Source organism: Panthera leo, chromosome D1 (assembly GCF_018350215.1).
Source record: "Panthera leo isolate Ple1 chromosome D1, P.leo_Ple1_pat1.1, whole genome shotgun sequence".
In the NCBI taxonomy this organism is placed as follows: domain Eukaryota; kingdom Metazoa; phylum Chordata; class Mammalia; order Carnivora; family Felidae; genus Panthera; species Panthera leo.
In genome coordinates, this window is record NC_056688.1 from 20,170,026 (window position 1) to 20,187,003 (window position 16,978).

At 45.9% G+C, this 16,978-nt stretch overlaps 1 protein-coding gene and 1 pseudogene across 1 annotated transcript in view; both read right to left on the reverse strand.

Moving 5' to 3' along the window:
* The window catches only part of LOC122199661 (CXADR like membrane protein), a 97,437-nt gene that overhangs the window by 6,754 nt on the left and 73,705 nt on the right, over window positions 1-16,978 (reverse strand). The window contains 1 exon segment of the mRNA XM_042904915.1: window positions 905-1,106. Coding sequence (XP_042760849.1) covers window positions 905-1,106 — 202 coding nt within the window.
* On the reverse strand, window positions 12,123-13,236 carry LOC122199662 (annotated as a pseudogene).

Here is a 16,978-nt window from a genome sequence, read left to right on the forward strand (position 1 = left end):
TTTCTCTAGCTGGCCATCATCTGGTCAACTTTTGGGTGGGGATTCAGTAGCCTTTTGCTACCTAACTATGCTTTACACACCACCCCCAGAAATACACGCCCCCTCCATCCCCTGTGTGTGCGTGTGTGCATGCGCACACACACACACACACACACACACACACACACACACAATTCTGGCTGCTTCCAGTGGTGCTGTTGTAATTTCCAGAGGCTCCCTCAGAAACCTCCTCATCACTTCTCAAAGAGGACACTGTTCTTTAATTAGAAATTTTAGGGGTGTCTGGGTGGCTCAGTCGGTTGAGCGTCTGGCTTCAGCTCAGGTCATGATCTCACGGTTTTGACTTCGAGCTCCGCGTCGGGCTCTGTGCTGACAGCTCAGAGCCTGGAGCCTGTTTTGGATACTGTGTCTCCCTCTCTCTCTGCTCCTCCCCTGCTCGTGGTCTGTCTGTCTCTCTCTCAAATAAACATTAAAAAAATTTTTTTAAATAAAAAAAAGAAGAAATTTTAGGAAAGTTGAGTGTGATTTTACTAATACTGAAACAGGGACAGAAGTCTGTTAACTCGGAAGCAATTAAATGGAACTCAGCAGCTCTCGCTGTCAGAAACCAGAAAGGGAGTTGAATCGTACCTGCGAGATTTAAGTTAAATACAAGAACACCACTTCAACGTCAAAGGAGATTTAAATTTTGTAATGCACTACCATGGAAAATTGTGATTCTTCTTTCTCCTTTTATTACGTCTAAAATATAGAACATAAACTGTAGAACATGCACACTTCCTTCCGGAAACTGGACTAGCTGATCTCTGCATGCATGATGCAGGGTATTGAAAAGTTTCATACCCCTATTCCTCACAGAGCCCTTATTACTAAGATACAGGCGTTTACCTTGGTGCTGTCTTACCTAAGACTTTTAAGGTGACGTGGCTCCACACATAGCGCCCTGAATTCTTCACCTTGCAGGTGTACCGGCCCTCATCACTGGGCTTCAGGGGCTCAATCTGCAGGGAAGCATCTCCTGCCAGGAAATTGGAAGCAAAGGCCACTCGGCCCTTCTGTTCCTCAGTCAAGTTACTGTAGACATGATGACTGGAGTAAGTGATCACCTGTGGGACAGACCAAGGCAGGGTCAAGCAATGTGGCCCTCAGCCTTCCTCTCTTGCCGATGTCAAGATGAGGGACGAGGACACTCCTAACCGAACAATGCAGCCAAGACTGGGGCCGATTCTAAGGGTCCGAAAGACCTCTGTTCTGAATGAAGTTAAAAGCACAATATGTTTCTCTAGGCCTTTCTTCTCCTTCCCAAAATAGCAACACTTCATATTTGTGCACGTTTTAATTACAGAGTAGCAACTGTTTCACTAAATTCTCAGAACCATTTCATTTAAAATTTTTTTTAAGGTTTCTTTCTTTCTGAGACAGAGGGAGGGAGACAGAGCAGGAGTGGGGGAGGGGCAGCGAGAGAGGGAGACACAGAATCCGAAGCAGGCTCCAGGCTCTGAGCCGTCAGCACAGAGGCCGACGCGGGGCTCCAACTCACGAACTGTGAGATAGGACCTGAGCCGAAGCTGGCCGCTCAAGCGACTGAGCCACCCAGGTGCCCCAGAACCATTTCATTTTATAGGTAAGGAATTTTAAACTTGAGTTACTTGTTTAATCATGACCACACAGCTAAGGCAAGGAAGGAAGTTAACGCACAATAAATATATCAAGAGCTGGCTGTGAGGAGAACTGGCAGAATGGCATGGGAAGGAGACTTTCTAACTTTTGCATTTCCTACGAACTGCATGCGAGCTGTTCAAAATACACAACACTCAGGGCAGCTGGGTGGCTCAGTCAGTGAAGGTCTGACCTCGGCTCAGGTCATGATCTCGCGGTTCGTGGGTTTGAGCCCCGTGTCGGGCTCTGTGCTGACGGCTCAGAGCCTGGAGCCTGCTCCGGATTCTGCGTGTGTGTCTCTCTCTCTCTCTGCTCCTCTCCCACTCACACACACACACACACACACACACACACACTCTCTCTCTCTCTCTCTCTGCCCCTCCCTCACTTGTGCTGTGTCTCTCTCAAAAATAAACAAACATTAAAACATTTTTTTAAAAAATACACAACACTCCTTGTTCTGGGTGCTTTTACATCTAGCTTATTTCTCACATGATTTTTGCAAGTTAAGTAGTCCTCCTCCTGCCTTATCTGTGGTTTCACTTTCCGTGGTGTCAGTTACCCAAGGTCTGGAAGCAGATGATTGTCCTTCTGACATATTGTCAGAAGGTCAATAGTAGCCTAACACCGTATCACAACGCCTGTGTCGTTCTCCTTGTCCGTCTCATCACAGAGGCACTCTGTCATCTCACATCATCACAAGAAGAAGGGTGAGTATGGGACAATAAGATTTTGAGAGGGGGAGAGAAAAACTACGGTCGTATAACTTTTAAGTCATTTTATTATTAGTTACTTTATTAATGATTGTTAATTTCTTACTCTGCCTTACTTATCAATTAAATGTTATCACAGCTATGTATGTATAGGAAGAAACACAGTGCAGATAGGATTTGGCATTATTCATGATTTCAGGCATCCAGTGGGGGTTTTGGAACACATCCCGCGTGGGTAAGAGGGGGACAGTGTATTCATGATCTCCATTTCACAGACAAGTAGCAGAACCCGGATTTGAACATCACCGTCTAAGGCCATTCAGTCCGTTGTCCCGGTATACCACTTATCTCTCAGCCACTTCCTGTGGCCGTCTCCACTCGTTTCACTGCTCATTAACTGCTTTTCTAGAAAGTTTGGAAATGAAGGAGGAAAAGCGACACTATCAAATCAATCTGTTTTGTTCTTACAAAAGTTTAGAGTCCAGGGGTTCCTGGTTGGCTCAGTCGGTTAAGTGTACAACTCTTGATTTCGGCTCAGGTCATGATCTCACGTTTTGGGAGTTCGAGTCCCACATTGGGCTCTCTGCTGTCAGCACGGAGCCTGCTTGGGATCCTCTGTCCCCCCCGCTTCTCTCTGTCCTACCCCTGGTCACTCTCTCTCTCAAAAATAAATAAACGTTAAAAAAAAAAATCAAAAGTTTAGAGGCCAGCCAAAGGGTTCAGAGGAGTTAAAGAGTAGGAGTCAATGCTTAAAATTCAAGTCTAATACTGAGGACTTCATTGTTTGGCTTTCCTTTGTGGGGGGTGTCACTGACAATTAGTAAAGGGAAGTCGGGTAGAAAAAAAATGACATCCCTTCCTTCCATAAAATACATGTCAGCCATCATGCCTTTGTTTTTCAAGGCAGGGAAACCAAAGTTTAGATCTCTCTAGCAAAAAAAAAAAAAAAAAAAAAGAGTTTTTGTGAAGTTTCATCTGCCTGCATCACAGCCCATAGTTCTTGAATCCTTCCTGGGTTCTGTTCCTCCTTTGTCTCACCCCTGTTAGTCACAAAAACCATACTGATCTAGTCCACCAAGACTTCAAGCTATATAACTTCAGCTTTGCCCTTCCTACCACTCATCAATCATATTCTTAAATTCATTTGATTTTAAATGCGAGCAAACATTTTTTTGGAATGACTGCTTCCCATCAGGTCCGGGGGAGGCTATTCAGATGACTAAAACCCTCTTCCTGTGTTCAAGTGATTTAAAATCTAATGGGATTAACAAGGAGAGAAGTATAAACATAGAAAAAGGATTAATTAACTTGAAATAGTATCAGAGAGAATGTCCCAGAAAAGTTGGAAGCATTCGAGTTAGGCTTTGAAAGATAAGTAGATGAAATAAGAGATAACAGAGGCAGGGCGAAGCGGGCTGCAGGGAGCATTCCAGATACACAGAAGGCACTAAAAACAGGCTTGCAGGCATAGGGGAGTCTCCCAGGCACATTTCTGGCTGCAGCTGTTCAAATTGTTTTGCTCCGCTCAAGCCCTGAACCCGTCCTCCATCACAGGATGCTCTACAATGCATCAAATGCTTTCCTGAAAAGATGTGAAGCCATCCAAGAAAACGTCCATCCGTTCTCTCTCCATTATGTCAAAACCCTTCAGTGGCATCCATGTTACCTTCGCCACCTTTCTGAGAAACGAGTTTTCTCCTTTCTCTGCATACTGTTTTTCATCAGCAAACATGTATTGCGTTCGCATGGCAGGGTACAGGGCCGGGTGCCGGACAACAAGCAGGAATAAGACACCAGAGCCTACCCTGGGGACCTCACGCTCTTGTGGGCGACACATTGGGGAGAAAGAAGTAAGAGAAAAGTAAAGGTAGACCCTGCAACCGATACTAAACTTGAGACATTTTCAGGGTGCCTGGGTGGTTCGGTTGGTTGAGCGTCCGACTCTTGATTTCAGCTCAGGTCATGATCCCAGGGTCATGGGATGGAGCCCTGTGTTGGGCTCCACGCTGAGCGTGGAACGTGCTTAGGATTCTCTCTCTCTCTCTTTCTCTCTCTCCTCTATGCCTCCCCCCCACTCACACGCGCTGTCTCTCTCTCTCTCTCTCTCTAAAATAAAAATAAAAAATAAATAGACTTAAGACATGTTTAGTATTCAATTCCACCCCCTCGTTTCAACCAGCACTACTGTTGTGATCGTTCTCATCTCTCTGTGCCAACACAGTTTGGGGCCCCCGTTTCATATTGCCAGCTGCGTGGCTGCGTCTGTATTTCTGCCCTCTGCAGCCTGTAACATTGTAAATTGGACGCCAAGTTAATACCAATGTAAAACTCACAGGGGCTCTTTTCCAGCTCAAAAGCCTTCAGTGGCTCCCGGCCACCTCTGAATGATGACCGGACTCAGTCTAGAGTCCTCACAGTGACCTCTGCTTTACCTTCCCAATCTCAGCTCCTATTGGCCACCTCCCCTACCTGCATACTGTCAGGTAACATCACCTCCCTTCCGTTAACACAGGTTATGCTTTCTTTGTACTCCATGCCTTTGCCCGCTGCATTTTCCCACACGGAAACTCCCTCTTCTCCATCTCTCCACATAAAGAATTCCCATTCATTCTCTTAAATCCAAAATCAACGTTAACTTCGAGTGACACATTCCCTGTTAATGACACTCAGATTAATGGTCTCTTCTCTTTGCTCTCACCCGCAGCGTTTTTTTGTGTTTTGTTTTGCAGCATTTTTATGCGAGGAGAAATCGTGAAAGACTTTGGTCTCATAGGTTGCTGGATCCCCTTCCTGTAAGGCTGGGTGTCGTCCAGGAGAGCGTTGAGGGCATTCGGGTTTTATGTGTCTGTTGCCCTGAATGGTCTTCGGCTAGGCTGTTTTGCAACTCGGCAGTCCTTTCGTGAATACACAGTCCCTGAAAACAGACTCTGTGCTTGGCCCTGTGCTAGAGAGGATACCAATTCAGAGAACATTGTTTTATGAACGTGTTGAGGACCGGGACGTGCCAAAATACGCCACTTTGCACGTGCCTAAGAATTCATTTCGAATGCTGAAGGCGTTTGAGTTCCTGAAGTTCCTTATCAGACCTAAAAGCAGAGCCTCTCAAAAGAATTTGTCCTAAATCCCCTCCTGAGAGCAACTCTAATCTCTTCGAGGAGACCAGAAATCTGGCACCACACCCCCCACCCGGACAGACAAGGTCACAGACTAGCAGATCTCCCATCTGTTCTTCTGAGGGCCCATTTCTTTTCCTCAGAAGTCATTTGCTTTTCCCTAACTGCCCTCTCTCCTCTTCCCTTTCCCCCACTAAGTTAGGCAGACAGCCGAATTCTAGCCACCCCTTGAGGTTGCTCATCTGTGGGTATTCGCTGCACGCTACATAAATGGTACACAGAAGTTATAAACTTGTTTGTCAGTTTCCCGTTAATCTGTCCCTTGAAATATAAGGGTTGTACATCTGAAATATAAGGGTATGTGTCAATTGCATCTCAGTTAAAACATTTTACACTTTTTAAAGAGAGACAACAAACCAACAAAAATCTTTTGTCAGTCCAATTTCTAGTGCCCCAGCTGGAGATCCTAGGAAGAGAAAGGGGAAAAGATATTCTTTTCCCTCTCCTGCAGTCTTAAAAGACAACTTAGAAAAGAAAAGGGTAAAGGGCACCTGGGTGGCTCAGTTGGTTAAGAGTCTGGCCTTTGGCTCAGGTCATGATCTCGCAGTTCATGAGTTCGAACTCCGCCTCGGCCTGGAGCCCGCTTCCAGCTCTGTGTCTCCCTCTCTCTGCCCCTCCACCACCCCTGCTCACACTCTGTCTCTCTCTCTCCCCAAAATAAATATTAAAAACAAGGGGAAAATTATGACCCTCATATACATAGAAATAGGCCCATGTCGAAGATTTTATTGCACTCGCTAATAAATGATGGAACCAGAAAGATTTTGCAACAGGTTCAAATGAGAATTGGACTAAGATTCATAGTCTCCTTCGGACAAACTTAATTTGCATTTCTACAAACAGGAACCACAGCCATGCAATGGGTAGGAAACAGGGAAATCGCTATGGGCATTCCACGAGTTAATTTGTACTTCTGCAGAAATTAATACGTGAGGAGAATTAGACCCTAATTCATCTCCGGAAAATATGGAGTCTAAGCACGAAGATGATGTCTGGGAGGGACCTTGTATGTGGGAGGTGGAGGCAAGTGTTCCTATTGGGCTGGGGGGGAGCCTCGAAGGGTTAGATTCCTTGAAGACCGCTCCCCTCTGCCCTGCCCCTACTCCCCGACGGCCTCCTCTGTCAGCAGGTGGCTTCACGGTTCAACTCTGCAAATTGAATAAGGTGGTCAAAGTAGACCTTATTGGAAGGAGACAGGACAGTCAATACTTGAGATGTGGAACTAACCTTGGAGCTTTCTAGGAGAAAGAGAGTTCTAAGTGGAGGAAAAAGCCAGTGCAGAGACCCTAAGGCAGAAGAGTGCCTTGACATACTTGAGGACCAGCAGAGAGGTCAGGTAACTGGAGTAAGCCAGGGGAATTGTAAACGACGAAGTCAGGCAGTGGGACCAGATCCTGCGGGGGCGGGGCTCTGGTCCATTGTAAAGATGGTGATGGCTTTCATTTTGTGGAAGTGGGGGGCTATTATAGGATCTTGAGCAGAATAGCATCATGATATGATTTATTTTGAGAATAGGCTGTAGGAGGCCGAGAGTGGAAACAGGAAAACCAGTCAAGAGGCTATTCTAGTAAAGATCCAGGCAATAGATGCACAGCCTCTACGGTGGTAACAGTGGAAGAGACAAGAAGTGATCAGATTCAAAGTGTACTTTGAAGATGAAACCAACTGGATCTCCCAATAAACTAACCCCCTTCTTTAAGCATTTTTTTAATGTTTATTTTATTTTTGAGACAGAGAGAGACAGAGCATGAGTGGGGGAGGGGCAGAGAGAGACACACCCACAGAATCCGAAGCAGGCTCCAGGCTCCGAGCTGTCAGCACAGAGCCCGACGCGGGGCTCAAACTCACGAACCGCGAGATCATAACCTGAGCCGAAGTCGGATGCTTAACCGACTTAGCCACCCAGGCGTCCCGTGACCACCTTATTTAAATGTATATTTGTGGTATGAGAAAAAGAGAGGCGTCCAGGACCACGCTCAGGTGTTTGGCATGAGCCTCTGAAAAGAGAGAACAGCTACTAACCAAGAGAAGAAAGCCAGGGAGAGGAGGTTTGGGGTCAGAGTGTGCACAGTGAGGGGAATCAGGAGTTTGGTTTCAGATACTTGTTAGACTCCCAGAGGAGGCATAGAGTAAGTAAGCAGTTGCATAAAAATGAGTCAGATATTCGGGGTGGGGGGGTAGTCCTGGAGATATACATTTGGGAATTCTAAGCTTGTGGATAGTATTTAAGGCCGTGAGACTGGATAAGATCCTGGAGGGCACGAATCTACAGATTAAGAAAAGAAGGCATAAGGAGGCTATCCAAATGGTGGATATCTAAACACAAAGGTTAAAACTCATTAAAATACCACAGGGTTGGGGGGGCGCCTGGGCGGCTCAGTTGGTTAAGCGTCCGACTCTTGATTTTGGCTCCGGTCATGATCTTGAAGTTTGTGGGATGGAACCCCATTGTGGGGCTCTGTGCTGACAGCGCGGAGCCCGCTTGGGATTCCTTCTGTCTTCTTCTCTGCCCCTCCCTCATTCACACTTTCTCTCTCTCAAAAATAAACAGTTAAAAATAAATAAACAAACAAACTTAAAATACCAACCTCAGAGTAAAATTGATAATGCCATCTCGGATCTTTTTTCGCTGACTATTCAAGTCCAGCCTTTGCTCACCATTTCCAGCCTCACCCCTGGATGAGACCGCCTCTGCCTCCTACCCTCTCTTTCCTAGAGACTCAGTGAGTTGAATCCTGAAACCACCCGCTGAGGCAGGAGGCAGTAGGGGAGTAGGGGCGGGGGGAGCAGCCTCGAAGGGCTTCATTACACTCATTATCATACAAATAGAAGACCTCTCCCTACCCCAGCCTGAACACCTGCCCACAGCCTCCCACAGACACCACAGGGAGGTCACTCCTGAACTTCATCTTCACGCAGGGGAATATTCTGGAAAGTACAGGAAATGCATGACTTCAATCAAATGTGCAGTGTTTACTTCCGGACAAAAGTTTCACCTTGAAGTTCTGCATTCTTTTCAACAGGGAGCTGTAAATTACGGGGGAGGCGACAGAGGGAGAGAAAGGGATTTAGCTTCAGGAATTTGGGGTTTAGATCCTAGCTCTGAAATCTGTCTTGGGCAAGGGGCTTCACCTTTTAAAGTCTAAAAGGTATGAAGCCCTGCACAGTCCATGAGTTCGAGCCCCGTGTCGGGTTCTGTGCTGACGACTCAGAGCCTGGCGCCTGCTTCAGATTCTGTGTCTCCCTCTCTCTCTCTGCCCCTCCCCATGCCACCCTCTGTTTCTCTCTCTCTGAATAAACCTTAAAAATGAATGAATGAATGAATGAATGAATGAATAAATAAAATAAAAAGAAGGTTTGAAGCCCAAGTTTTCTGGAGAAGAATTAAGGTCTAATTTTCTTCATGTATTAAAAGAAAACTACAAAAACAATTCTTAGCTCCACAAGCTTATAGTACTAATTTTAAGAGCAGATATCTGTGGAAGGACCTCGTTCCTTTGCTCACTGACCATTCAGTGACTACACTGTGACAAATTCAGCACTCGGCCCCGGAGTTAGGAAAATATGCATCAGGCCTGGAAACGAAAATCCATCAACATGACGCAATACGTTCGGCCAGGGGGTTGTGTTTTTATTTAACAAACGCGTATGTGGTATTTATTTTGTGCTAGGCACTGTCCTAAATACTTTACAAGTATTAACTCCTCTCATTAAAGAGAAAACCTTGGCAGTGAAACGTTCACGAGATTAAGGAGATTAAGGAAGTGAGTCTCTGAGACAAACTGCTTAGACTTAAGGCCGTTCTTTTGTTTCATAAATACTTAGAGAAGGCCTTCAACGAAGTGGGTACATATATCCCAATCTAAAATGGGGCGGCTGCAGCCTGGTCCTACTCAAGTGGGGCTGTTTTTGTGGGCCCTCCTGTGTTCACTAACTCATTACTGCATTCCCATGGAGACTGGGGATCCCAGGAAGGAGTTCTTAGAGCCAGGCAGAGGTTTCTTTCCTATTCTTATCCCTTAAAATGTGACCAACCTTGTGTGCCAGGCTACAGCCAGTAATGTGGAGAAGAAAGGCAAAAGAAATATAGATAAAATTAAATTTCCTTACAACTTGCAGCTCATTGGGGCATCTTGGTGGCTCAGTTGGTTAAGCATCCGATTTTGGCTCAGGTCACGATCTCACCGTTCAGGAGTTCGAGCCCCACGTTGGGCTCTGTGCTGAGAGCCTGGAGACTGCTTCGGATTCTGTTTCTCCCTCTCTCTCTCTCTCTCTCTCTCTCTCTCCTCTCTCTCTCAAAAATAAATAAACATTGGGGCACTTGGGTGGCTCAACCAGTTAAGTGCCCGACTTTGGCTCAGGTCATGATCTCACCGTTTATGAGTTCAAGCCCCACATTGGGCTCTGTGCTGACAGCTCAGAGCCTGGAGCCTGCCTCAGACTCTGTGTCTCCTCTCTCTCTGCCCCTCCCCTGCTCACACTATGTTTATCTCTCTCAAAAGTAAATATAAAAAGATTTTTTTAATAAATAAAAAAAAAGAGAATCATATTTTTTTAAAAAAAGAAAGGATAGGTTTCTTGGGGGCTAGTGGAAGGAGTGACCATAGAAATGCCAAATCGCTGAGACAATAGCAAGAGGAGGAAATAAGTTAGTGACAGGAAAAAACCTGGAAGGCTGAGATCTTATCTCCTAAGACTGAAAGTTGGGGGCTGATGTTTGGAGTAAGATGGGAATGCCTAACAGGTGCTCAATTAATGTCACTTTCTTTCTGACTTCTTCATATTACCTCATAGGTGCATAATCACTACGAGGAAGTTAGTTTGTACTTCCTAGGAAGAATGAAGAGATTCTAAACCTAGAAACCGGTAAAGCGCTGGGTAATTTTTTTTCTTTTCTTTTTATTTATTTTTGAGAGGGGGGTGGGTAGGGAGAGAGTGCAGGAGCTCAAGCACCAGCAGGGGAGGAGCAGGGAGAGACAGAATCCCAGGTGCTGTCAGCGTGGAGCCCGAAGCGGTCTCCAACTCGTGAGATCATGAGCCGAAATTGAGAGTCAGAGGCTTAACCAACTGAGCCAGCCAGGCACCCCAAGAGCTGGGTAATTTTTATGAATTTTGGGGTTTTGTGGGCTTTGGGAAGTTGGTGAACCTTTACACATAGCAGGTACATACAACCGAAGCGTAAGTTTCATGAACTAGCTTTTCCAGTCGGTGGTAAAAAAAAAAAAAAAAAAAAAAAAAAAAAAAAAGTCTGCTCACTTAGAATCCACTACAGGGCCTTGATTTTGAAAACCTTAGCCCCAGGGCTGCACCAGGGCACAGTGATTGAGAGTGAGCTGGCTGGAAATTCCACCGGTTTACATCCAAATGGGAGCCCCGCCACTTAGAGCTATGTGATGGGGGTCAGTTAATCAACCTTTCCAAACCTTTAGTTCCTCAATTGTAAAACAGGAATAAGCTACTTCATTGGGCTTTTGTGGCAATGAGAGAATAAGCGCTCACAATTACTTTCATTAGTCTGATTCTGGGTTTACGAAAGCCCCTAAGGTTTCCAAAATTGTCCAGCCCGGTACCCAAACAACATTGGTCATTCCATACATTTGTATATTAAAGCTTCCCTAGCTGAAAGCCTCCATTTGTTTTTCCATCACCTGTGTGCCCTATGGACCAAAGCTTAGCCCTCTGAATGTGGCACCTAAGGCCAGTACAGCCACCTCATCTTTGGTCCCTGTCCTCACCTCTCTGAAGAGCCTAGTCCCCAAATTCGATGTCCCTTGATTCTGGAACAACACCCTCAGATGTGTCTTTGTCTCAGATCATGCAGTCTTCTTCTTTTGAAATGCTTCTCTTTTATTTTTGCCTACACGACACCTACAGGCCTCAAGATCAAGCTCAAGGGCCAGCTTCTGTGTATTCTAGCCTTTCCTGGCTCCCTGTGTAGAATCACTGACTTCCTCCAGCAAGCCTCAGCCCTTTGAGCAAATCTCCACCATAGCACTTAGTACATTCAGGTAGGGCTGACTCCTGAGAACTTTTCTCTCCTTTCCCCCAAATCCTGCCCCATTATTATTATTATTATTATTATTATTTTAGAAGATTTTATTTTTAAGTAATCTCTACACCCAACATGGGACTTGAACTCACAACCCCAAGATCAAGAGTCACATGCTCTACCGACTAAGCCAGCCAAGAGCGCCCCCTCCCCCCGCCCCGTCCCATTAATTAATGAAAGAAAAAAAGAGGTGGGGAGACAACCAAGGTAAGTAGTTAACATCTTTGGAAAGCAGACATTATACAACTCCGTAATAATCTGACTATAATTAAATAACCATGACCTAATATAAGCATTTTACACTCATTTATGACACAGGTTGGGGATCAGTTACAGCCTTGCAGTTTGTCTCCATTTTTTCAGACACACATTTAATCTTAGATACTTGTGTCTCTTTGTTTTGTTGTGTGATTTTTTTTTTTTTTTAGTTTAAAATAGTTTTATAAGGATATGTTATAACATACGACTGTTCACGCCACCAAATTTTGATCATAGAGCTTATTTTGTTTGGCAGCAGCGGGCAGGTTTCCAAATAGTCATCATTTTTCTCTGGTCTGCACAGACGTCTTCTCATTAGCTGCCTTCTGCTTTTGTTGCATTATCTCAGAGTCCCTCGGCTTTCCCTGAGAGGTAGTCAAGCTATCCTCTTTTTGATGAGGGAGCCTAAGGCCAGCTGACACCCCGCAACCCCCTTGCCCCGCCCCAGGTGGGACCTGTGTGACATTCCTCAGGCACTCCAGGCAGCCCAAGAACAAAGGAAAGAGAAAAACCAATGGTTGACTGATAGAGATCACAGTTAGCCAGGATAGGAGTCTCCCATCACTTTACAAAAGTCTTAGTAAATTACAAGAAAAAAGCAATCTTATCAATAGCCTAATCTCCAGAAACCCATAGACTCAGTTTCCCGGAGCCCCAACATCACCCTCCCCTCCATAGTGCCGCGGGGAACAAAGGCAAGAAAAAAAATGGTAAATAAAATTAAGTTTCTTTAGAACCTGCAGCCCACTGACAAATACTTGAGACAGGCAGAGTAAAACATTCCTCCAGGAACTCTCAGTCTTAATGTTAATGCCTCACTGGAGGGAAGATAACTTTAGTTCAACAATAACAAGGCCTCCGCAGTCCTCTTTAGCATATGAAAGTCGTTTGGGGAACCTCCCTTTGGCCTTTACCTCCCCCGACTCCACGGGTCCTGTCCCCGTGCTTTAATAAAACCACCTTCTCGCCCCAAAGACCTCTCAGGAGTTCTTTCCTGGCCATCGGCACCAGACCACCGCCCACCAGTCCAAAACCACATCATTTTCTTTTTCCCTTGCTAATTTCCTGGGGTTTCTTCATGTTTTTCTGGCGGGCAAGTTCTCGCTAATTTCCGAGGGCCATGCAGACCCCGGACCGAGCCCGGAAGAGAGCTACTGGGGAGAGAGTCGCGGCCTCCCAGCTCGCTCAGCGAGGCTGTCGGTCATGCCCACCCGCAGCTCTTGAAGGCTAAGCCCCCAGGGGCGCCCTCTGCAGGGCAGACACCTCTGCTCCTCCCACAGCCCCGCCCGCCGAGGCCCTGCTTTGTTGTGGTTTTAATTCTAGGAAACCCAGAGCTGAGGCTGAGTCCTTGTTCCAGGTGTGACGGGAGAACAGTGCGCATACATTTCAATCCTTTTGCAAACAGACCACAAATGAAGTACATGAATTGCAGCTGCTGTGGGGCTGTTTGTCTTCTGACATTCCTGGTGGACCCGTTCCCGGCGCATTTTTGAGAGGAGGAGGACGGTTTGTTAGGACCTGATGGAACAGATGGAGCAGCTCAGCTTTCTAGCAGGGGCTCTGCTGCGCCAGGGCCCCGCGCAGTAATCGTGCAACTGCCTTGAACGGAAATGGACGTAGGCCCCTCTCTGTGGTTTTGATGAGGGTTTTTCCTGTTCGGTATCAAAGAAAAGGGGCAGAGGGAGAAAGGATGTGCCAGAGAGGTCTGGCAGGGGAATGAGAACATCCCTGTCCTAATTTCTTCGTCTGAAAAATAGAGGGGAAAGGTCTCCATTGTGTGTCCATTGTGTGTGTGGGGGGGAGGTGGTCACTCCGACTTTGGAAATGAACTATGTGCCCATCCCTAGAACCAGGAGGAAAGCTCCAGAGTTCTAGCGGCCACGCTACCCACCTGGACTGAAATTCAAATATTCCCCAAACTGCCTACCCACCCCCAAGCGTTTCCGGCACCTCTGAGCATCCTAGAGAAAAGGGGTGGAGCCAATTCGGCTCAGATTGAAACGCAAAGCTAAACTTGGGGTCTAGGTCATTGGCTAGCCTACCTTAGGCACCACCTCCGTTCCAGCCCCTCCCGGATTTTTTTCCCCACCCTCACTCTGATTCCGGACATGGTGCCAAATTTACCCGCTACATTTTTATTATGCCCATCGTGATATTCCAACTACCCATGGCTATAGTTTAAGCCCTTATTGTATAGCTTGAAATTGTTCAACTGACCTTGCTTCCATTCGAGTCTGCTTTAAATCAGTGCGGCGCTGCGCGGGGCCGTAGTGATCATCTGAGATGGATATATGTCCCTTTCACTCCTAAAATCCTTCCAGAAACTCCATGACATCATAGAAAAGGATCTGAGCTCCCTAGCATGGTACACAAGACCTTTTTCACGTTCTGGTCCTGCAACCTCTGCGTGCTTACGTTTTGAGCTCCGCCTGTGCTAGCTGCTTACTTTACCATTTCCCACAATATTGCAGCCTTTGCGTCTGTGCTCTTGGGAGATCCTCAGGGCAGTGCCTTCTATCAACAGTCAGATCAGCTGTGACTTCTTATAGGGAGCTGCCCTTGGCCTTTCCCCCTCCTCCAACTAATTGTGGCCAGTGGCTCCTCCTTTATGTACATCTAGAACGCTCTGCTTCTATCATGATCTATGTCAAATTGTCTCTTTACACATTTATCTCTTCAACCACCTCCTTCATGACAGAGTATGTGTATAGTGGGAACCCAGGGTTTATTCAATTTAACCTAAATTGCTTTTTGAACTTTTAGAACGTTCAACAGTGCCAGGCTTGTTCCAGCATTAATTAGGGCCTTGGCATAATTCGCTCTGTCTGGAACAATTTTCTTCCCACATTCTCCTGATTTCCCACATAGCATGTATTATAACTTCAAATTATTTATGAAGGGAACATAGCTAGCAGTTAACAGCCCAGGTACTGACATCACAGTGCCTCATTTCAAACTGCAAGATGGGTGAACTTCTGCATTTTTCTCACTGTGTGTTTGTAGGTGCACATGCTGTATGTTGTTCCTTTCTTTTTTGCAAAATAGGACTAGTAATCCTGGTTTCGAGGATTAAGTTAAATGAGATCATATGTGCTAAACAGACTTGAACCTGGCAAGTAGCTAATAGTGCTCTCTGCTTAAAAAAATTTTTTTTGTTTGTTTTAAATTATGGAATGGCTGCATTGTAAGCCCCATGAAGGCAGGGACTTGGACATCTTCTTCAGTATTGTAACCCAGTGTCTACCATGGCATACGGTAGGTGCTAAATAAATCCATGTAATCTGAATGACTGAATAAATGATTGATTCTTACTTTGGACTATGATAGGAAAAGACAGGATTCAGTAGGCAGAGAGGGAAAGGATAGGACCTGAGGTCCCTGGGGGGCTGGGGGCGGTTGGGGTGGGGAAGCACATATTTTGGAACACGGCTGTGAGTGTCTGACCACAGCAAACTCCCCTGGGCCTAAAGTTCCTCTTCAGACTATAACTGACACCAGGGCGCCTGGGTGGCCCAGTCGGTTAAGCGCCCGACTTTGGTTCAGGTCATGATCTCGCGGTGTGTGAGTTCAAGCCCCGCGTCGGGCTCTGTGCTGACAGCTCAGAGCCTGGAACCTGCTTCCAATTCTGTGTCTCCCTCTCTCTCTGTTCTTCCCCTGCTCACGCTCTGTCTCTCTCCCAGAAATAAATAAACATTAAAAAATTAAAAAATTAAAAAAAAAAAGAACGTCAGAGACACCACCCACCCCCCTCAGGATTCCCTCAGGAATTTGATAAAAGATCTAACTAAAATAAGTAGTCATGAAACATATGACCCACAAGGAATGATATGGCCATAGACCACCCCTCATACAGTGCAGTGGTGGCCATCGGGAATGGACAACCCAGCACCTAGAGCTTATTGAGCCAGTAAGGGTGTGACCTGAGAGGGAACGAGTGGCAACCAGCACCCTACAAAACAAGGACCCTTGTCTATGGTCGCAGGCATTCACACTTTGAAATGCCCCCTCTCTGGAAAGAGAGCTTCCATACTATTCTTACTCTCTGATTTTCCAGTCTAATAAACTTCTGCCTGCTGCTCATTCTGCCTCCACCTCTTCATTCTTCCAAGTGGTGAGACAATGAATCCCAGATATTGAGGGAAAAAATCCTGCGACAGGAGTATGAATTGAAGACAAGTAGGGAACTGTCCCTGCTTAAAACGTCTCTAAAAGCCCTGCTTGAATCAACAATTAACTTCTAAGCCTTATATTCACTTGGCTACATAAACATGCAACCTTTCTTTTTCTTTAAATGAAAACTCATGGCTAAAAAGTTAGACGAGCGGAGTTTTTTATTTTTTTAATTTTTATTAGCAGACATGGCTCTTATTTGCTTCATGCAGAACTGAGACTATCATGTCTATGATTGACTAAGACCCTGTTGGAATCAATATGCTCAGGTTAAGGTGACCTTGCTCTCCAGAGAACAGAGAGACTCAGGACGATGTACTATGAGAACAAAATGACAAAGTGATGTAGGAGCTAAAATCCAACAGTTACCTTGGATTTTTTTTTTTTTTTTTTTTAGTGAAAATCTTAGCTTTGGGGCACCTGGGTGGCTCAGTCAGTTGAGCATCAAACTCTTGATTTCAGCTCAGATTATGATCCCAGGGTCACGGAATCGAGCCCCGTTGTGGGACTCTGCTGAGTGCTCCCTCTGCCCTTCTCCCCTGCTTGCAGGCTCTCTCTCTCTTAAAAAAAAAAAAAAAAAAAAAAAATTTCTTTAAGAGTGCCTGGGTGGCTCAGTAGGTTAAGGGTCCGGCTGCTTATGCTCAGGTCATGATCTCATGGCTCCTGTGTTTGAGCCCAGGGTCGGGCTCCGTGCTGACAGCTCAGAGCCTGGAGCCTGCTTCGGATTCTATGTCTCCCTCTCTGCCCCTCCCCTGCTCTCACGTGTGTGTGTGTGTGTGTGTGTGTGTGTGTGTGTGTGTGTGTGAGTGCGCACGTGCACTCTCTCTCAAAAATAAATATTAAAAAATTTATAAAAAATAATAAAAACCTTAGCTTCCCCCAGCACAAACCATGGTATGAAATCAGCGGTATAGACAGAGGAGAAGAAAGGACACCTTTCACTTTTTAGTAGGGCA